The 23,861-nt window shown below is 35.7% G+C and overlaps 1 protein-coding gene across 1 annotated transcript in view; it reads left to right on the top strand.

Moving 5' to 3' along the window:
* The window catches only part of DSCAM (DS cell adhesion molecule), a gene marked incomplete at both ends in the record, with an annotated part of 366,722 nt that overhangs the window by 212,061 nt on the left and 130,800 nt on the right, over positions 1–23,861 (top strand). The window contains 2 exons of the mRNA XM_083361425.1: positions 1,764–1,883; positions 5,097–5,270. Coding sequence (XP_083217551.1) covers positions 1,764–1,883; positions 5,097–5,270 — 294 coding nt within the window. The remainder of the gene's footprint in view (positions 1–1,763; positions 1,884–5,096; positions 5,271–23,861) is intronic.

Genomic DNA, 23,861 nt, shown 5'->3' with positions numbered 1-23,861 from the left:
ACAAGGGTTTGCTTATTACATGGCTGAAAAACTTTTCTGTGGAAATAAAATATACTGGAATGATGCCTCCTGAAAAAAAACCACATCCATTCCAAAGAGGAAGAAATGGCAGAGGTATTCCTTTTGTCCCAAAGAGTGTCCTTCAAGTTTAATAGGGATGTACTGTGCTTCAGATTCAAAGCTGAAGAAGTGCCTTGGAGCAGATAAGATGTTGCACATGTTGATATCTCTTTAAAGAAATTGTGTATGGTATGGTAACCACATGGTCCTAAGAAAATATACATTTGTATCTAAGAGGCAATTTACAAGTATAAATGCTTGTTTGAGAAGAAAGCACGGAAAACCAGTCCATGCCTCCTTCCAAGCACTTTCCATGCCCCTAAAGCTCAGCCAGAAATTTTCCTTCCATCATGTGGCCACCACAAATTTTGCTTAAGATATCCTGGCTTTCTCCATGTCAGCATTGAAGAAGTCGTTTCCTATTGCTGCCTTTGGAAACCCAGTGTCCTTTTTTTCTTTTCTTGGTGGACTCTCATTTTAATATAAACCAAATTCAACTCTGGTTAGCTTTTTGAGATCAGCCAAAAATTTCTTATAGCTGGCTCATAACAAATAATTTATAACAAGAGTTTTCTTAAACCAGCAAAAGTGACATCTCACTTGTGCTAACATTTTCTAAAACTTGTTTTGAATAATGGAATTTCTTTTATTAATTTAGATTTGCAATACCCCAATAAATGGTACTAGTATTTCAACAACAAAAAACAAACATTTTATTCTAAATAGAATCACTTAACATATACGCATTTTAATCTTTCCAGAGAAACCCCAGAGAAAATGAGGGTAAGAAAACCTCCTGTCCAAGACAATGATAAATTTGATCATGTAATCAAAAAATACTAATGGTAGCTTTATAAAAAGGTAGTCTTGGTTCATTAATTTATTGCACTCTTGCAATAGCTCCATTGCAAAAATAAACGATCTTCCTCCTGTTCATCCAAAATTGTTTCCCTGATTTCAGTGGAGACAGAAAATCAGTTCAGCAAGAACATACCATATTCTCTCTTCAAGATATTAATTTGCTCTCTTTTTAAAGAATCAATCTGTATGTATAAAAGCACTTGAAAATTGTTTTCTGCATTTATACACAAAACTACCATAAGCCTTTATGGTTTATTAGTCACTATATGGGTATTTAAGGATACTGCAAATTCAACTATTTAAAATTTGCAGTTCTGTTGAGACAGTAACTTGGTATTTTAACATCTCAACTACAGCTATGTCCTACACCCTATTATGATCTGAAGAATTAAATGCCCCAAAGTAAAACGTTTATATGTTTTTGCTATATGTATGGTAACCAACTAAAGAAAGATGGAGATGGAAGCCAGAGCACTGATTGCTGCAAACGGGAGGCCACATTCTTAGATTTAAAAAAAATAGAAATCATTGTACAAAAAGTTTAATAAGAAGCCACAGAATTAATTATAATAAACACCATTGATTCCCTCCCTTGCCATACCAAAGACCTGTGGAAATATTAGGTGTAAATATTATTTAATTTGGACATTAATGCATTCCACTAAATATGGCAGTTCGTATTATCAGACTTTTTATTGCCAGATGTGTTTCTAATATCATTTGCCAAACAATGTTTGGATTGTGGATCAATAGAAATTATTTTAAAAATATCATGGTTAAATGGTCTAATTATAGCTAAAGTGATAACCTGATTATATCCTACTTTCTTTGTTTCCTTTTAGTTCCCCCCAGATTTGTGGTTCAGCCAATTGATCAAGATGGGATTTATGGAAAAGCTGTGATCCTTAACTGCTCTGCAGAAGGCTATCCTGTTCCTACCATTTTCTGGAAGTACTCCAAAGGTATTTCTATCCTCTAACGATACTGATTATGGTGTAATTTGAAAATGTATTGTGCATTTATTATGCAATGTTCATTTTGTTAGTATTGCAGCTGTGTCAGATTGTAGGGAGGCTGAAAATGTAATGGAGGCAGGATAAACATAATCAAAAGCTAGAAGGGTAGTTTGTTAGCAGCTTATTTTATAAATGGAAACACCACCCTAGTAGCAAGAAGATTAAGAAGAAGCATTTCAAATCATTCAAAGAGATTCAAAGAGTCTCGCTATAAATGAGGGATGAAAACTTTTCTTGTGGTTTCCAAGATACTCCAAGACTAATGTTAAAGATACCTTATTCAAAAATCAGTTCAGTTTTTTTCTTAATGTTGCCTAGGGGTTTGACAATACCTATTATTTCTCTTCATGTAATAAAATAATGTAATCAAATAAAATAAGGGAGATGATATGAGTTCGTGTTATAGGTAGCCTTTGGGTTACAACCATTAAAAATTATACCAGCACTAAATGAATGATGCTTATGAAGGGTCCTTATAGTTCTGGCTGTTGCAGCATCCTTGGTCATGTGATCACAATTGAGATGCTTGGTGTCCAGTTATGACTATGCCATTGCAGTCAACTATGGCCACATTATTGCAATTTCCAATTGCAATTTCCCTGTCAGCTTCCTACAAAGTCAATGGGAAAACCATCAGAAAGTCAAAAGTTGCAGTCTTATGTATCCTTGCTTAACCACCCACATGGTCTTTGTTTAAGGAGGGCAACACTTAGTCCTCAACTTATGACCATTCCTTCAGTGACTGTTCAAAGTTACAATGGCATTGAATAAATGGCGGATGATAGGTTTTCATAGTTGCCATTGCAAGTGATGCAGACATGTGACATTGTACTTTACAACTACATTGCTTAATGACAGCAATTCCAGCCCCAATTGCTATTGTAAGCCAAGGATTATCTATAGTGTAAACGTTCTGAAGATGATCACAAATCCAAATATTGTATAGACGAGTTGTACATATCCTAGTGAGCAGTCCCCTTTCATTTACGAATGTACATCTGGTCCACATAGAAAGTTTAACCCTTCAGTATTCCTCACTTTTGCTGACCTTGAAATATAGGAAACAATCAGTTTAACAGGAGGAGTGTTTTGCGTATCGATCAGTTCCTTGACTTGTGAGCTACCATTATTCTCCTCAGCCCTACTCTACACAGAAACAAAACAAACATCTGTACCTCCACATTATCTAGTTCATGTATTTGGGTATTTGCTAAAAGCACACAAAGGCTTTCCAACTGCCAAATTACCATCCCATCTTGCATTTAAAATATTTTGTGGTGTGAGAAGTAGAATGATAAAATGTCAGCATTTCTTCAAGCAGGCAACCTTCTAACCTTGGTTGCATTTTGCAATGCCTATCAGAATGGAGGAGATACTTTTAAAATTGTGGAGCAGTTAGGCTCCAGAAGGAGAATCTGAGCCTTTATGTGTATAAATGCCTGGGAAGGGAATAACAATAGCCAGCTTGAGAACTGGAATAGAGGTGAGGCAAGAAGTCCTGTGAATGTGAAAATAGACTACCCACAAGCTCATCAAATTCACCACAGTTCAGAGAAAAATATCAACACTGCTGGTTTCAAATAAACTAGAGCACCACACAAGCCAATATTGTGAGATCAGTTCCAAATCTAGTCCCAAAGTGGCTGAAAGTACTTATTCTCCCTAATGGCAGAATTATTGTGGAGCTCTGGTTGTTTGTTTGCTGTTTGTTGGGACACTTTGCTTTTTCTTTTTATTGCTTTTCTATTTTTAAACGTAAGCTAGTCAGAGTCATTCTGGAGTCAAGACAGCCTCTTAAAAATCATCATCTATGTATAGACATAGTCTAAGAATACCCTGGGAATATAACAGATGGACATAACTCCAGCAGTCCTAAAGCTTCTCTAAAGCTTTCTATCCAAATTACCCCCAAATTTCTAATTGTTATGCAATAAAAGTGGGACAATATTAAATACTGTATATAGGGTAAAAGTCATATTAACTGAGAATTTATTTTTATTTTAGTGCTATCTACCTCTTTCTCTTGGCCCACTCATGTTGGGGATTGGACCCCTGGCACAGCACTGAAAAGTATCATGTATCTTTTAACTTGAAAAAGTTAAAAATGAGGTTCCAGATTGTTGGGAGCAATATGCTGTCATTGTAAACTGTCCAGAGACTGCTGTAAAACACTATGGTATATAAGTCTAAGTGCTATTGCAATTCCTGGGTTTAAGATTATAATTTTATTTATTGAGTTATTATCCATAATGTAAGGAAACTTTTCTGTTTATGAGCAATGTTATGTCTAATACTTAATTATTTCTAACTGGATATTCCAATTAAGGGAAAATTCCAGTCTGGCAACATTGTGCAATTAATCCTCAATAATATCAACAAAAAGCAAACGTATGCAAATATCCCACACTTTGTAACATATCATGCTACAATACTTCCTGTTGGTGACAAAATGTATGGATCAAGTTATTAATTGTTGCAGGGTACATTTATTTCAGCTTATGATGGCACTAGAGACCAGAATTACTAAGTGAAGAGGTTGTAAAGTGCAATGCCATATGGCTGCATTGCTTAGAGATGGCAATTCTGGCAGTGTCAGTTGCTATCATTAAGCAAGATCCTCACATGACAGTGACTTTTGATTTCCTGCCAGCTTTCCCATGGACTTTGCTTTTGGGAAGCTGGAAGGGAATGTCAGAAATCGTGATCACAAGCCCACAAGGATACTGCAACAGTGGCAATTATGGAAACCCATCATGCGCCATTTATTCAATGCTATTGTAACTTTCAACAGTCATAGAAGGAATGGTCATAAGTTGAGGACTAAGTGTATTTAAATATCATGACCCTGGCATGCACTTTTAGATATCCCAGGCAAAACTTTGAATATTTTACCAGTTACTAAATTTACAAGTATGGTTCTTAATCTAAGTAATTTTTAGAAGTGTGTCTTTGTCTACCTCCCATATCAATTATTACTGCAGGAGTGTTTTTTTAAAAAAAACTTTTGGCTATCTCACATGTATTTATGTACTTGTATGTGTGCATATACTTAAAACGACTTCTAAGTCACTTCAATTTTGTTCCAGTAGCAATCAAATCAATTACTACTGTCAGGCATCTTGCCTCCTGATTATTATTATTTTTTAATTATACCAATAGGTGCTGGAGTTCCCCAATTCCAACCAATTGCCTTGAATGGGCGTATCCAGCTTCTGACAAATGGCTCCTTGTTGATCAAGCATGTTCTGGAAGAAGATAGTGGATACTACCTCTGCAAGGTCAGCAATGATGTGGGGGCTGACGTCAGCAAGTCCATGTACCTCACTGTTAAAAGTAAGAATTTCTTCCTGATAGTAATGACTATTGAATTGCAAAAGGATAGCTTTCAACTCCTGAATTGAAAAAAATATATATTTTGCATTCATTCTAAGGCACACCTGCACATGCATCTTGCTGCAGCTGAATCACTTGGTTACAATTTAATTGAGGAAGATTAAGTGGGCAAAGGGAAGGGTTGACATTGTCTGTAAAACATTTCTGTTAGGTTATTGAGCTCCTTCAACATTATATTTTTGGAGTACAGTGAGGCATCTTCATGTTGCAAATATGTTTAAACTTGGACAGAGGTTAAATAAAGATCACTACAAAGAGCTTCAGAATGCCTTCACAGGTGGTGCTTACCTTTCAGTTGACTTTCATACTTTATTGTAATGACAGTGATATCGTCCATATTCTGCAAGTCAGAATCATGAGGTTTTATTTATGTTGCTTTGGAAAGTGGTGATTTTTAGCCCCAAATATACATTCTTAATTGTGCATTTGCTAGGTCATTCAAAGTAAACAACTAAATTTCTGAACATCATCATTCAAAATATGGTGAAATTATACTTCGCAGAATTTCCAAGACTTTTCTTTCTTTTCTTTCTTCTTGATTTGTATTTAAGCCTAAAATCCTAAATGGTGTTCTGAAACAAAGAATAAAGTCTTTTGGACCAAGGCCAGAAGAGAATTGTAGTTCTGTTCTGCCAATTTTTAAGTTCAGGTGTGGTTACAATAGGAACTACCTAAATAATGATTTCTTTGCTTAGAAAGTGGGGAAGGGGAACCAAGTGAGAACAGCTGAATAATCTCCAAATGTCCCAGAATGAATATTGGACATTTTTAATCAAAAGCTGCCCTTTTAGTGATGAATCCACAGTGAATTTCTGCAAATGGAGAATCTGTATAATCAATTTTCCCTGGGCTCACAAGACACAACAAATGCAACATTCAATCTGCCAGCCATGATTTACACTCTCTCACACACTCTCTCTCTTTCTATATATATATGTGTGTACCAAATCACTTTGGTGTAGAGAAAGTTGTACAGCTAATAACCAAAGCAATGAAAGAACACAGACTAAAAAAAGCTTTTGCTAATGTGCTTTTATTTTGGCTTTTTAAAAAGGACTTTTATAACCCCCTTAAATTCACATTATTAAAAAAAGAAAGAAGGACAGTGGCTAGATTTTGTATTGTATTCATTTATATATACAAAGGCTTTAATTTATATGACAGAATCATCATCTCCAAGTACATTCTTCCCTAAAGAATTTCATGCCTTCCAGATGCTTGGGCTACAGATTCCATAAGTTCAACTACCCGCAGTTGGCATAATGGAAATTGTAATCTAAAACATCTGGAAAACCTCCCTGAGTCTTACGGGAGAAGGGCGGTATATAAGTCTAATAAAGATAAAGATAAAGTAAAGTGCCAATTTACTTCTTTTTACTATAAAACAGAAGCCATTTTTCCCAATTAAACTTGAACTGAACAATGTAATGCCAGGCAGTAGATAAGTTACTGCATTTTTTAGAATTGGGATAATGCTGATTTTTCCAAAGCAATTGTTAAAAGCAGCTCTGAATAGATAGTAAATGCATTATTTTTGGCATTCAGAAAGAAAAATAAAAACAACCTTCCAGCTTCCTCTTAGTTGACAGCTATGTCTGATTATAAGCTATGCAGTTTTATGTGTCATAAAAGAGTATCTTTTATCAACTCAGAGCAAAGATCTCTCAGGAGATAGTTATCTTTTGAATCGAATAAAGGCTTCTAGCATCAACTAACAAATTTAGTCCTTTATTAATTTAGATTTTGGAGCTACCCAAAATAATTCTGAACAGCGTACCCATTCTATCTGTTCCCATTGTACATTTTGTATGACAGTTATGGTTTATAGTAGTTGAATGCCAGAACATATTTTATCTAGAATGTATACACATTTAACTGATGCTTAATATACAGTAATAAGCAATCATTATGTGGGATAGTTGAAATATTTTATTCACACTTGTGCCTTTTTGTGGGGTTTCTTATTCTTTTTCACCTTCATTCTTATCAGCTGATACTATTGTAGTGTTTTGCAACCTTGGCAGTTCAAGATGTGTCGACTTCAACTCCCAGAATTCCCCAGCCAGCACCGGGAGTTGAAGTCCACACATCTTATACTTGCTAAGGTTGAAAAACACTGTACTATTGGCTTATCTGCTCAAGTCCTGTGGTACAGGCATTTTAGCAGAGGCAAACTTCAAGCTCCATTGCAGTGTAATGCATCCTGCTAGGCCAGGGGTAGGCAACTTCAGCTCTTTTATGACTCGTAGACATCAACTCCCAGAATTGCTGAGCCAGCATGGTTGGCTCAGGAATTCTGGGCGTTGAAGTCCACTAGTCATAAAGGAGCCAAGGTTGCCTACCCCTGTGCTAGGCTAATTAATCAAATATAATATGCTTGTCTAGTCTGCAGAGTGTCTTTCTAGTAGCCTCTCCATATGCTCAGAATGAGTCAGGGGAGGAAATGTGCTATAGACATCTTTTTCTGAGTGGTGAGCTTAGAAATACAGAATTTAAACTTGCAAAATTAATTGTGAATATTGTATAAGTTGCTTGGATCACCTACCCCCATCCCACACTATTTCCTCCTTAATTAGAAGCTTGCAGCACAAATTTTTACCTGTGATAGAACAACAGAAAAGCTAATGTGGGTGAAGAAATACAATTTAGATCACAAGAAAGTTGAAATAAATTATAATAGCTTGAAAAAATGGCTTGAATTTGAAACTAATACATATCTGCAAAAGGTATTTCCCTTGTTTGATTGAAGAGCTTATAGGGGCATGTTCTCCACAATTTTAGCATTAAATGATAAAATCTACTTCTGAATACTTTTTAAAATGTTTTTGACTCAGTCAAACAAGAGATCAGATTAAAATCAGAACTGACTCTCCTATTAAGGAGAGTGAAGCAACAGTTCTATCTGTGTAGTATGAGAATCCAAGGAAAGCAATCTCATTTCTTTACCTCTTGAGCTTGTTGAATTGCATTCTGGTCATGTAATAAATCCTCTGTCCTTTCCCTTTTCTGTGATTTAAGTTAACTATTAACTACAAAGGATACACACATTTTTAAAAAAAAAACCAGATGAAATAATGCCACTGAGAAATCTGTGAATTAGAATACTAAGGGTGATGGCTCATTCTCCAAGCTTGTGAGTTGGTTTCCAAGCGTTTTGTTACCAAGCTAGGTAACATCTTCAGTGGAGTTTAGGGGATGTCAGTGTTCATCTGTTTATAAGGGCTTCAGGTGTGGATTTGTCAAGTGAGGGTCTTGTGACATCACAAGACCCCACTTGACACACTCACACCAGAAGCCTTATAAACAGAACACTGGCATCCTCTAAACTCTGCTGAAGATGTTACCTAGCCTGGTAATGACACATCCAGAAACCAACCCACAAGCTTTGGAGAAAAAAAAACATCACCCACATCCTACACCCGAGCTACAGATATTTGTGAATACTGCAAATTAGAATATTTTCAGGTAATATGCTTCCCTGCCTTCCAACTTTTCAATTTAAACACATTTGAAAAGAATCTGGGCTGTTTTTACTATTTTAAAATTCATATTGGGTAGAAAAACAAAACCTGAGCCAGGCTAGCTAAATCAAGTGTTGTGACCTAAAGACTTTGCAGTCACAGGTGAGTTTCTAAGAAGGTAGTAAATTTCCAATAAAGTTTCCCGGAAGGAAAATAAAAACTGAGCAGTCTCAGTGGAATTGCTGTGGTTGCCTTTTGTGCTTCTGCCTGTCACTTGATTCAGCTTTTAAGATTTGAGACTGTTACAGAGAGCGTACTAGATAAAGAAGGCAAAAGTAGATGCTCACAAGCATGGGAAGGAAGGTCAGTATGGAAAGGTGGGATGCAAGACCTAGAGCTAATACAGATACTCATTTCTTGAAACAAGATTTTCTTAGTAGAGGACAGGTCAGAGATGACATAAATGTTTCCTAGGAAATTTTACTATGGTAGGCAGCTGGTTATGATGTCATCTGCATAATGAGGGGTTTATCTCATTTCACTGTTCAAACCTTACTTCTGTCTAGAAGAGCCGTGGATAAGCATATCATCTTGGATTATTCTCATCATTGCAAGCCATAAACTATAATTTTAAACTAGAAATCCTCCACTGATATAATCATTGTAAAGTAAAGTAAGTAAAATTAAAATAAAGTGAAATTAAATATTCAAATTATATTTTATGTACCGTAGAATCGATTTGTTTGGCAAAACTTCAGCAACCAATTAACAAAAAGCGGATATACTGCAGGTCTGATAAAGTGGCTTTATCATCCTTTTTTTAAAAAAAAATGTAAGATGCCATGATCCCAATGAGCTGGAATTTTCTCTGTTTGTAAAGTGTATAGTATATAGTATTGAATGAACATATGTTTGGAAACCTTTGAGTGTCACTTTATGATTAACTGAATGCAGAATTTGTTTCATCTACCTTCCTTTTCAAACATCTAATCGCATAGTGTGTTTTTTACCTATTTAGTGCCATAATCTGAAAGACATTAGTCCCCCACTAGGGTTTATGGATTCTTCAAACTTTATCACCAAAATGAAAGTCCTGTAACTTTTCCATAAGCCATGTGAAAGAAGCTTCCACAAATCATAGTTTGAGAGCTTCTGCCCAGTTTCAATCTTTATTATAACTCTGTCCTGACCTGAAAAATGTCCAATTGTTCATTAACATATTTTTGATGGCATATATGCAGATTAAGATATCAATAGGAAGGTTTGATGTCTGCCCAGTGGAAATTAAAAGCAGCAATTTTATAAAAATAAATGAAAAAGAACCACCTGGAACTGCAATTGTGGTAATCAAATTCATGCAGGCACATAATAGCAAATCAGTAGTTTTGTAATATGCACGTTGAGAAGAGCTACAGGGAAATTTATGCTAAACCTTGAAAACATGAAAAATTTCCCTCCACACAAGCATTTGCTCTTGTTAGTCTAACAAGGTTTTGGATTTTGGTTTTTTGTCCTAATGAGGTCCTCCCACTGTAAGAGATAAACAAACTTCAAGTGTCTTTTTCTGCCTATCTAGACTATCAGCACAGCTTTGAGTTAAGGACTTGCCCTTTAATCACCCATCATGTGTCATTATCCCGACAGGTGGCAGCAGCCCCAAGATACAAGCTCCAATAAATTGCATCGAAAATCATTGAAGCGATCTTTTGTTGATTTTCTTTTACAGCTATTCAATGGCAGATCAGCTGTCATAACAACACAGTGCCCATGGCAGTAGGGTGAAATTAAATGTGAAGTTTGTTCAAGGTAGCAAGTATAAAAATGGAATATCCTTTTTTTTCACCCTGTTGATTCTAATGCATTTTTTCATTCTTCTAAGTAATGCAAAGTCTGTGGCAACTGATTGAAATCAGAGCTGTATTTTGTGGCATAATTGTCACATGTGCCCTTGTACAAATATGTTCTATTAGGCAAGAATCTTGCTAGTATTTTTTTTCTTTTTAAAAAAACTTGCTCATTTTAAAAACAAAATGCATCTTATAACTGGTTTTTTGAGCAAAAGGAAGCAGCTTGCAAATCATCACCTCAATGGAACTGCATCTACATGGAAGGAAGTGTGTAGTGGGGTGCCCCAGGGCTCTGTTCTGGGCCCAGTGCTCTTCAACATCTTCATCGATTTGGATGAGGGGATAGATGGGGAACTCATCAAATTTGCAGATGACACCAAGCTGGCAGGAATAGCCAATACTCCAGAAGATAGGCTTAAGATACAGGAGGATCTGGACAGACTCGAACACTGGGCACTATCTAACAAAATGAAATTCAATTGTGAAAAAAGTAAGGTTCTGCATTTAGTCAGGAAAAATCAAATGCACAGGTATAGTATAGGTGGTACCTTGCTCAATAGTAGTAACTGTGAGAGGGATCTCGGAGTCCTAGTGGACAATCACTTAAATATGAGCCAGCAGTGTGCTGCAGTTGCCAAAAAAGCCAACACAGTGCTAGGCTGCATTAACAGAGGGATAGAATCAAGATCGCGTGAAGTACTAATACCACTTTACAATGCCTTGGTAAGGCCACACCTGGAATACTGCATCCAGTTTTGGTCACCACGATGTAAAAAAGATGTCGAGACTCTAGAAAGAGTACAGAGAAGAGCAACAAAGATGATTGGGGGACTGGAGGCTAAAACATATAGGGAACAGTTGCTGGAATTGGGTATGTGTAGTTTAATGAAGAGAAGGGTGAGGGGTGACATGATAGCAGTGTTCCAATATCTCAGGGGCTGCCACAAAGAAGAGGGAGCCAAGCTATTCTCCAAGGCACCTGAAAGCAGGACAAGAAGCAATGGATGGAAACTAGTGAAGGAGAGAAGCAACCTAGAACTAAGGAGAAACTTCCTGACAGTTAGAACAACTAACCAGTGGAACAACCTGCCTCCAGAAGTGGTGAATGCTCCAACACTGGAAGTTTTTAAGAAGAGACTGGACAGCCATTTGTCCGAAATGGTATAGGGTTTCCTGCCTTAGCAGGGGGTTGGACTAGATGACCTCCAAGGTCCCTTCCAACATCATCATCATCATCATCATCATCATTATTATTATTATTATTATTATTATTATCATTATTATTATCATTATTATTATTATCTTAGTTTCCCCCTTCTCCCTCCTTAATTATCCCTCTATTGATATATATATAATATTATATTGCATAAAGTGCAATTTCTCACTGCAGGAAATGCACACAAAAATACAATATACTTGTCATTAAAGTAGTTACTTTTCTAATGATGAGCCAAATTAAACATTTTCAAAACATAATTGGCAACTTGAATGCCAAGTGTCCTAATTTTGTTCATGTGACCAAAACAGTGAGTTATAAATCCCTTTGTTCAGCACTATTGTAACTTTGAATGGCTCTAAATCAATGGGTGTAACCTCAGGACTACTTGTAATTGTACTGGAGCAAGACCCAATCTGGTTTCACACTTCATGTTAAATTCATAATGTTTATTTAGTTTTGGCTGGAGTGATATGTACACCAAGCTGTTATGGTTTATAACCCTTCTTTCATGGCTTTGGGTTTGGTATAAACTATAGTAGCATGTAGTGAATAGGCACAGAATTCTACTATCTATCTTGTATGTGAGTATCAGTCTATAAAACAAAAGAATCCATTTCTGAATTTCTGTTTCCTTGGTGCAATATCAGATTATCCAGCCTCCTCCTCTTAACAGCTACAGAGAAAAATAGTTATTTTTAAAACTAAAAGGTAGAAATTAGTAATTAAGGCTAAAACATAAACTGATGTATTCTACATCTTCTCAACAATCAGAATTAACTGATTGGGAGCCTCAGAGACTGAAAGGGAATTCAGAACATTAAGACAATCTGTTTCAAGAAAACCAGGAAAGATTAAAGAAACTATTTAGCTAAAAGTACTATTGCAGGTTGTATTTAATTTGACTGTGGGCTTTAAAGGTATTGTTACTGTAAATTATTGTCCCCATCCATAAAAAAAGTAAATAAACAAATGAGATGTTGACCAAAGTAGCTCAGATCAGCATACAAATCAGGCTTAAATTTTACTCTTTCCTAGAAATACAAATCCAGAATGAGAGTTGGGAGAGATCTTTTAGGCACTGAGTCCACCCCCTATTTTTGAGAGAACAACCTAAAATACTCTGAGAAACATCTGACCAACTTCCACTTGAACACATCTCATCTTCCCTGATATTTGGCTCACTGACTAAATGCTCTTATTGTATTTAATTGGGATCTACTTTCTTGAATATAGGACCATTATTCTGAGTCTGTATTCTGCATGTTGTCATAGTGGTGGATTCTTTTACAGCTGGGTATGCTTGTGCCTTTAGAGCAGACGTGTCAAACTCACGTCAAACTCAAGTGACATCACGCGACGTATCAGAGCTTTTTTCCTATTGCCGGTAATGGGGTGGGTGCGGTTTTGTTGTGATGCGTCCGGCCCATGGGCCGGCAGTTTGACACCCCTGCTTTAGAGACTGGGGTGGGGGGAGCTTTTATTGTATACAAAACTATTTACAGTAATTAGGAACCGCCACATCCAAACTTTTCCAGTGTCAACTTGCTCTCTGCCCCACCTCTCAGTTGCATTTGTTAGTAACGTATCTGAGCATAAAGGTAGTCCTGGATGTATGACCACAACTGAGCCCAAAGTGTCTGTTGCTAAGTGAAACATTGAGTTTTGCCCCATTTTATGACCTTTCTTGCCATAGTTGTTAAGTGAATCATTGTAGTTGTTAAGTTAGTAATACGGTTGTTAAGTGCATCTGGCTTTCCCCCATTGACTTTGCTTGTTAGAAGGTCACAAAAGGGGGTCACATGAAACTGCTGCTGTCATAAAAATGGTGAGGCCACTTTTTCAGTGCTATTGTAACTTTGAACGGTCACTAAATGAACTGCTGTAAATCAAGGTCTATTTGTACTGGCTGAAGAATTCTGGGAGATGAAATCCATAGATCTTAAAAGCTGCGAAGTTTGAAAAATTCTGCTAACTCACCTCCAACGTATATGCCCTTTTTCTCCTCCTCCTTCCCTGTCCTCACTAAGAGAGAGATAAAGAGGTATTGGCTCTGAGGTATTATTTCAGAGTATAGCCAACTACTTTTGTCATGCTTTCTTGGACTTTTGTCAGTCAAAGATGTGGCAGGATGTACTCCCTCCCACCCCCAGCTTTCCCAATCTGAGGTTTCTCCAAAGACTCCAGGCATCCATTTTCCTCATCTGCTTGGGGTTTGGATGTAACACATCCCCCTCTCTGGGATTCCACTTCTCTTCTGCCAGGAAACCTCCAGTTGAAGTCTTGAAGCTTTTCTTCCTCTGGATCAAAGAAAAGGCAGCAGCACACTTGATTTTCCAATATGTGATGCTTCTCTCCAGCCAAACAATATCCAGCACAGTCTCTCCAAAGACAGTCTGCAGCACAAATGTGGCAACCTATATTTCTGTATTTCTCTTCTCTTCCCCTGCAATCGCTTGCTTCTTTTACAGTTCAGTCTGGCAACCTGCTCCCCAGCAAGTGACAAGGTGGCATTCTCTCCAGGGTTTTAGTTCCCAAAACCAATTTTACAAGGCTTGGCCAAAGGGAAGGCTGGCTACATCTCCTTCACAACAGTCTTGACTAGCCACCAGTGCAGTTTACTTCAAGGCCATTCCTAGCTTTCTCCTCATTTTTCCTCCTCCTGGTGACTCATGCCAGCACAATAGATATGCCTGGCCACAAAACCTATGTTCCATGCATGTCAATGAATCCCTTGGCCAACTTCTTTGTGTGTTCACTCAAGATTCTTAAAATGTACCATCACATTCTCCTTTCTTAAAATGTGATGATCAGAAGTAGACACAATGATCAAGACACTGCCTAATACACACAGTATGTAATAGCTCCAGCTTTGCATGTTTTGAATTTAAGAGTCGTACTACACTGCTGTTCCTCATTGCTTTTCGTATGCACCAGGTATCTCCCATTCTGTATCTTGTATTTAATTTCTTTTCCCTAAGGAATAAGTTTGCATTGTCTCCCTCAAATGTCATTCCCACTGCTCTAACATACTACGATAATTTTGTACGTTGTTTTTTTTCTAGAATATTAGGTATCCAATCCAGTTTTGTATCATTTGCAAAGTTTCCAATTCTTCATCCAAGTCATTAATAATTTTGAACTCTACTGGACCCAGAATTAAACCTGTGTCACCATCCTTGATACCACATTCCAATTTCATAAAGAATTGTTATAAATGAAAGTTTGACTTGAGTACAAGTAGTCCTCGACTGACAACCACTATCTAGAGTTACTATCGCAAAGTGTTTGGTGATTAAGTGAGTCACATCTGATTTTACAACTTTTTAGCCATAGTTGCTCAGTGAATCACATGGTTTTTAAGCGAATCCCCTATTGACTTGTTAGAAGGCAAGTATGATCACCCAAATGGTGATCACGTGACCCTGAAATGCTGTAATACATGCCAGTTGTCAGGTGCTTGAATTGCAATCACTTGACTGCAGGAATGTTGTGAGAGTGGTAACTGTGAGGACCAATCAGGAGCCACTTTTGTTACTGCCATCGTAACTTCAAACAGTCACTAAATGAATGGATGTAAGTTGAGGACTACCTGGTACATCATCCAACTCATGCTTCATTTGTTTGGGAATCAGAATCTGATCTGATCCTTTGTCAGATTCTTTGTTGGATACTGCTGAATACTTTGCTGAATGCTGCATCTACAGGATTTCCACAATCTGCTAAGGAAATAATCTGGTAAAAATAATAATAATAAGATGAGTCTAATATTGTTCTTGACAATTCATTCGAACTTCTGATGATTGTTGTTTTCATTTGCAACATTTTTGACATATAAGGAAGAACATGAGAAATATAAGTGTTCATTTTTGCATAGTGTAGAATAGGCAACCTTGGCTCTTTTATGACTTGTGGACTTCAAGTCCCAGAATTCCTGAGCCAGCATGGCTGGCTCAGGAATTCTGGGAGTTGAAGTCCACGAGTCATAAAAGAGCCAAAGCAGCTCTCCCACATATATTTTTTGTGTGTATGGACTTCTGGCTGTAGAAAGAGGGGCACTTGCAGTCTGTTGCTCTTTGCTACTTGAATATTTCTTTTAAAAACATAATCAAAAATATTCATAAAACTTCTGTCATCCTCCCCACCAACAAAATATAGCAGAATACATAGCTGTTCTTTAAATGTGCGGCAGGTCATATACAAATAGTCCAGTAATTGCATGTACTGAAAAAGTGTAATATATAAAATGTAATGTCAGATGTGGACTAATTCCCAAAGTGAGTTAATTCTTTTATTTTTATCATGGTATGGCTAATTTGAATGACTTTTTTGTTTTTAAAAAAATTCCTCTGTGGTTGACATGAAAATAGGAATGTGTCAGCTATAAAAAGTGGGCAATGACCAAATGAATCACTGTACCTTAAAGGTACATTTTTAGATTTGGTTGACAGATTTGGCTAATTTGGTTTGCTTTTTCCAACTCGTGGAAATAATTTTCTGATCATAATTCCCATCCTGTGGCTTATTTATATCTGAAATCTTTGGACAAACATATCCACCAACGTGATAGTGTAGAAATGTTAGAGCACAATTGTCTGCTTAATACACATATGGATTGTGTGGGTTGCAACTGTTCTATCCCATCTGTTAATTGAACAACCTGTACTTGTAAAATAGAAGAATCATCTATCTCTTGATCTCGCCTCCCTTCTCCACCTCTCACTCCCACCTCCTCATTCTGAACTCATTTTGTTGCCATCAGAACATTATTGGCAACCATTAGCAAGGTTATCTTGCCTCCTTTCCTCCGAACAGAAAGAAAATATCAACAAAAATAAATGCAGTAGTTCAGAAACAAAGGGAGGGCACATATCCCACAACAGTGCACTCTATAACACAATAGATGTGTATATGAGTATGTATATGTGGGGTAGTATTTCCTATGTATAGACTCTACTGTACATGCATACATACATATCCATCACACTATTTCCTTTTGCATTAAATAGTATTGACCAAATCACAGGAAAGTAGAAAGAAGTGATATGCAAAAGAAATTAAATACATAGTAAATCTAATTTACACTAATACCATTTATTATGCCTTTTTTGTGGTTTTCAATATCTACTTTCAGTCCCAAATATCTTGTTTCTGATACATCTCTGTTTACTAAAAGATGGGGTGTGTGTGATAATATAATACTTTACAGTTTTAAAATTTTCTAATGTTATCCCTACCATGACACTGGAAAACAGTATGAGTAGAGACATATTAATGCTACTCAAAAATGATATTTAACACCAACTGGAAGAAATAAGAAAACTGTTTTTATCTTAACCTTACACTGGATTCAAGTCTTATAGGTTTTACATTATGCTGAGGAAAATTCACAAGGCTGGGAAAAGTTGACAGTTCTACACATATTTTTAATGCTAATTTACTCTCTGCATTTGTCACATGGTATAAATGATTAGATAGGTTGTATGAGGCAGACACGGGCAAACTTTGGGCTTGAATATTGTGTGTATTACTGAATAAGTACTGCACGTATGTGCATACATTCAAGTACACATAAAATACATGTGCATGTACCTCAAGATATATATATCTCAGCAAAGTGTATGCCTTCATATAATTCAAATTTTATTTTGGGGAAATAAGTTGTATCATGTTGTGAGCTGATATTTGAAATCAGTACCTCTTTTAGATGACATCTCACTTGTCTGGAGGAATCACACACCAAAAATATTTCCTATTCGAAATTGAGGAGTAAAGTGTCTTGAAATTTACATTTAAAAAATAGTATTTTCCCCACAAGATCGCAACACTGTGAAAGGGTATTTTTGCCAATAAACAGTATATGGCATTTATGTTTCTTCAATTAATCTCCATTTCTTTAAATGTTGCCTTAATATAATAATACAACTTGTAGTCTTTTATTAAAAACTGAGCTATGCTGGTATGTATTAAAGGAAAATGCTTATGGAGTTCAGGAGGAATTTCAAACAAAATTATAATCCTCTTCTTTATGATGCAATCCTTTTTTAGATAAGCAGCTCTTCTGGGACAATAATTACCTTATATAACAGACCTTCTGTCATTGAAAATAGATGTAATTTAATAGGTTAACTCACTAGCCATCTGTCAGAATATTAAACATACTAGTGAAGGGAATTGGGTGTTTTAGAGACACAATGGAGTGTACAGCATCTTAACACTAACTTGCTAATTTGAAGCAGTCTGTTGATGCCATCTGGCAGCTGTTTGTTTCTTTCTCTTTGTTTATCATATATATTCAATGTTTAGAAGGTTTTTCTAGACAGCCTTTACAGGTCAAAGGTTGCAGTATTAGCTGCCATAAGGCAAACTACTGACCGTGCAGGATAAGATTGCCCACCTCATTTAGAAGCTCCATTATGTGTTAAGTATGCATTCAGCTACCTTGTATTATCTCTGCTGTTTCTAGAGAGAATTATCTACTTTAGCATCACATGTCACATTCTAATTTGGTTTGACTTTGAGTGATACATGGACTATTCATTGTGCTAACTAAACCATTATTCTCAATGAACCATGTTAAAAAACAGATTTAGCATTATGTTTGAATAAAACTTTTGTCATCTATCGCATAACATAGGAAAGGCTACATGTGATGCTTCATTCCTAGCTTGTCTTGTATCTAATCTGTTATTTTTTATTCCTGACTTCATGAATTAAAGAAAACAAAGAGCTTAATAGTTTAAGATAATGTGCTTATCACTGCCAGTAAGGTCTTGAGTCTTATAAATGAATTATTATAATATTCTCCACCTTAAAGCATTCAGTTTTGATTCCTTTCCTAGAGATTAGAAAAGAACAATTGTTTAAAAATGGTTTACTCTTAACTATGAGGCAGTACCAAAACAGGAATATTCAGAACTGCAATAATAAAAACATTTCTTCCAAATATACTTTACATCCCATTTTTAAAAGATATATAAGCTTATCAGATCACAGTTACCAAATAAAAAATATTAAACCTATTTTCTAGTGAATTAACAGCAACAGAAGAAATGTATATGTTTTTGTCCATTTTTGCACTTCTGATTTCTCAATATCTCTTACATATTTTCAAGATAGGTTAGCCTTGTGAAGTATATGTACTTTGGTAAATAGGATTTTTAAGAAGTTAAATGCCATAGAATAAACTAGTTCTTACAGTTAAAAACATGATAATTTGTATTGGTATTAAGAATAAAACTGAGAATACAACAATGTAAAAAAATATTTATTTGCTTTTATCTATACAGATAAAAGGAACTCTGAAAATATTTCTTGAAGAAATAAATCTTCTAATTTAATTTATTTTTATTTAAGATGAAAAATAAAGATTTGGAAAGGGCCATTTAAATCATCAAGTCTAACCCCCAACCCAGTGCAGAGATGCAATTTAAAACATCTCTGATAGATTTCAACTAAGCTCCTAGTGTACACATAGATTTGATCATTTCTCTGTATAATTAAGATCTGCCCTTTGTTATTCTGCATCCTCATTTTGGGATATAAAACTTCTTGAAAATCTTCTCAATGATATAAAATAGACTTACATTTCCTTCCTCAGACTTTAGTTAAAGGCTAAACAGATTTATACTTACGTTTCTTGTCCTCACTGCCCCTTTCTGAAGCTGCCCTGCTTTGCTACAGTAGAATCCTTCAGGTGTGATGCTTAGAGGTGAACACAATAATCCCCTATTCTGTATCTACACTTCTAAGCATTTGCTGTAGATATCTCATCCTGTTATCTCAAAACTGAAAACTATTCTTTCCACTTTTTGGATGTACATTTTGAAAGTACATGAACCTGCACAATCTTGAGACTACCCTCTTGCTAACTCTCTGAATACTGCTTAATACAATTTTCAAATTATTTTTGTTCTCATATTAATTGTCATGCCAGATAGTTCACATTCAATTGGCTCTTTGTTGAATGAAGTCATGAAATGAAGATACACTACAACTGTAGCTCTTCATTCACCACTAAAGAAGTTTCACATTTTTTTAAAAAAAATATAGATTAATTTTGCAGCCCTTGTTTTTAACAAATTAATTGATTTCTGGTAAGTATATTATTTTCAAGGTACTTAGAGTAAGGTCTTTATCATCTGCTGTTGACAGTCAAGATGAAAACAGTCATCTGGCACTTTATTCACATTCCAATATTTCTAAAAAGGCTAATTTTCAATAAATACTCAGCCTTAACCTTAAGCTATATGTCATGTATTTTATTTAAATTCATTCAGTGCAAATGAATGTTTCTCATAATGTCAGTACTTTTGCATTCTGCTCTTTATAGTTGATAAGAGAAACATATATAGTGATGCTTAAACATTTGTGAACCTTTTTGAAATTTCAATATTTTTACATAAATATGAACTTAAATTGTGATTATGCTTCATACAACTTCTGAAAGCGATACGTTTCTGACAATTTATCCAGTGTGAAATATAACAGTATATTTATTTATTTATTTATTTTATTACATTTATATATATCATTTTATTAAAAAATATTTTAAATTATAATTTAATGTAAATTTTAAATGCCTTGTCCACATGTTTTCTCATTGTTCAAACTTTACATTATATCCAAAATTCTTTGACCATTGAATCATGCAATACTTTACATACTAATTCTTCAAATTCAATTTCAATAACTGTTTATTCAATGCCATGCTATGCCATTTCTTCATATTCTTCACCATTTACTTCTCTTACATTCTAATTCACAATATTTCAGAAGCCATATTTGTCACCAGAAGGTCTTACCCATTATGGCCTTTGAACAGTTGAGATTTTCATATAATATTTTAAAATATAATATTTTAGTGAGATTAAGTTATGTAAACTAGGTTAGCAATCTTACTCATATCCATGCCAGATGAGACAATTTCTGTTAACATAAAAGGTAGTACTGATCATTTTTTGCAGAACGGGGGGGAATATATTACAATTATAACCAAAGCCCCCTCTTATCCCAGTTATATTTACATTGTTTAAGATCTGTAATCTAAAAGCTATCTTGCAAACCAGCTAATTCTTGCCCACATTCCACCATCTTGAATCAGATGCAGTATTGTGTGCGGACACAACATCAAGATGCATAAAAAAGCAAAAGTGACCATTAAAATTTTCTGTTAATAGACCTATTTCCAAATTGGAATTAATCATTCATAAATATTGTTTACTTGATGGTCGGAGTAGTAGAAGAATAATTCATAATAAATCATGCCAATGAAATCACGCCATTTTAAATATTTTTTAAATGTTATATATTGGGGATAATAGATATTTTAGATGAATTAACATGTGTTTTTTTCTAAGTACATGTACATGATAGGGTTGGTCAGAAGTTCATTAAGAGTATAATTCAAACGTATTTATTTTTGAGATTTGGAGACCATCTTGCACCAAACTTAGTAGAAAACAATAAAGGAAAAACATTTTTTTAGATTTAAAATGCATCTGGACAATAAATGTTCCCTCACACAAAAGAGGCTCTACAACACGTTTTCCCCAAAACTGGGAGAACAGTTAATTTTTTAAAAGACTTATGAAACTTCATCAGAGTGAGAGATATAATATAGATGGATATCTTTGGGAGATATTGTTCTACAGGGAAGGCACTGCAATATAAATTTATTTATTTATTTATTATTTATTATTTAGATTTATATACCGCCCTTTCCCGAAGGACTCAGGGCGGTTTACAGGATATTTAAAAGAAAATCAATACAAAAGTTAAAACAATTAAAAAAGATTAAATGAAACCCTGAGAGAAAATAAAAACCCCAGTTAAAATTAAAATTAAAAATTCTCAGCCTGGGCCAGAGAGCTCGAAGAGCCAGGTCTTCAGGTCCCGGTGGAATGAACAGAGGTCGGGGGCAGTCCTAAGCTCTGTGGGCAGCTAGTTCCAAAGGGCAGGCGCGCCCACTGAGAAGGCCCTACCCCTGGGTGTTACCCGCCGGCAATCTTTAACCGGTGGCACCCTGAGAAGACCCTCCCTGTGGGAGCGCACTGGACGAAGGGAGCTTGATGCTGGCAGCAGGTGTTCCCTCAGATGAATTCATATGTTAAATAATCTTTGGTATGTACTTTTGGGTTTTATATACAATATGGCAACTGACTATAATCATTGTTTTTATTTTATTTTTTCCTACGATAGCAATGATATCGAGATAATTGATAGCAACTTCCTTAATGATAATCAACTACATCTTTGTTCATACAGTTTTGTTCATACCTTTTTCCCTAAAGAAAAATCCTATTCCCCAGACAGCTCTCAGCATTATTTATTTTTATTTTATTTAGAATTTTTTTATAAATCATTACATCATCTGTGCCATTGTTGATCCAAGTAACCTATTGACACTCTATTTTTTCCTTTTTTCATTAGTATTCCCTTAATAGCTGTGTTACTGAGTACACCATTCATTTATAATTATCAATACCTAAATGTTTTCTTTACCTGGAGTGAATTTTTTTCTTCAAAAAAAAATCTCCAAATCCAACCTGTATGAAAGCTTTGTCTCTATAAAATAGCTTCTTGAATAAAAGCTTGCCTTTTCTTCTATGAGTGCCTTGCTTCTCCTAATATATTCTTGCTCTGTGCCAGAGGGTGGACAAGACTAGGAACTAGTCAGGGCACAAAAACCTAGCTGATAAATTAATCAAAATTAATTTGCTGTTGACGAAGTATTACAGTAAACAACCAGTGCAGTTTGTGTCATGCACATTCAAAGTCCTGTTCCTATTTTCTGTGCAAAAATGATTATCTAGAAGATATAAACTACTGTAACTTAACAAAAATATTCTGTGTGTAATTATCTAGTTCCTTAAACATTTTTTTTAATTTGGAAACAAGCACAGCTTATACCTCTTCTCTTCTGCCACAGTTACTTATCTAATTTTAGGCTTTGGAACACTAATTCTTTTTGCTTCCAAGGGAGAAAAGCATAGCATTGCCAAAAAGGAGTGGGGAAAGAGACAGAAGGGGAAAGAGATTACTATTACTTTCGCCATCTAGTTCCCCCATCCCTACCCTCCAGCACCTCAGCATTTTGTTCTGCACTGCTAGTCAATCTATGGCTTTATCTTTCCCTTTTTTCTGGTTCCGATTTGGCACTTTTTTTTTAACAGCCGTCAGCTCAACTAATTCCAAAAGGATTTCTTTTGGAATCTTCCTCAGTTGGATATCTATCTAGGGAACCATTTGCAACCCATCTGACAAGGGAATCCACAATTCACAGACCCTTTCTTGAGTTACATATGGACATTTCCATATCCTACCTCCTAGCAATCTGAAGCAGCCTCCAAGCTGGGAAAAGTGGAAGAAAGAAGAAGAGAATGACCAATAGCAAGATAGATTGACTCAGTTACAGTAGCAGTGAGTGCACCAGAGAAAAACCTGAAAGATCGGACCTTGGGCTGATCATCATGAAGAACATCTATTTATGTCAGGGCTGTCAAACTGCCAGCCCATGGGCCGGATGCGTCATGGCGAAAACCGCGCCCACCCGATTGCTGGCAATGGAAAAAAAGTCATGGTGCGTCATGACACATCACGTGACGTTGCGAGTTTGACTCCACCTGATCTATGTGATCCTATAAATGTAAACAAATGAGAAACTCCATAGACAACATCTATAGTATCTATGTGATCGCTAAAAGCCAACACCAACTTAATAGCACATAATCAAGTATAAAATGAGAGGACTCTTTAATTCCTCCTCTGTTATATTAGATTTAATTGGAGATGTCTCCATTCCATCTGTCTATCTTCACAGTTGTTTCTTGCTATAATAACTTCTCGAATATCCAGGTCTGCTTATAACACTGCAATTCTTTCCTAAATAGACTTCTGGTGCCATATTCTTTATTCCTTTTGCTGCACCAAATTTCTTCTGTTTTCATTCATGCTCACTGTCTGTTCTCCTCTAAATAATAGAGACTATGAGAAGTTTTACATTTCG

This window comes from Vipera ursinii, assembly GCF_947247035.1.
Source record: "Vipera ursinii genome assembly, chromosome: 4".
In the NCBI taxonomy this organism is placed as follows: Eukaryota; Metazoa; Chordata; class Lepidosauria; order Squamata; family Viperidae; genus Vipera; species Vipera ursinii.
The sequence above is the reverse complement of the archived record's forward strand: the minus strand, read 5'-3'. Positions and strand labels throughout refer to the sequence as shown.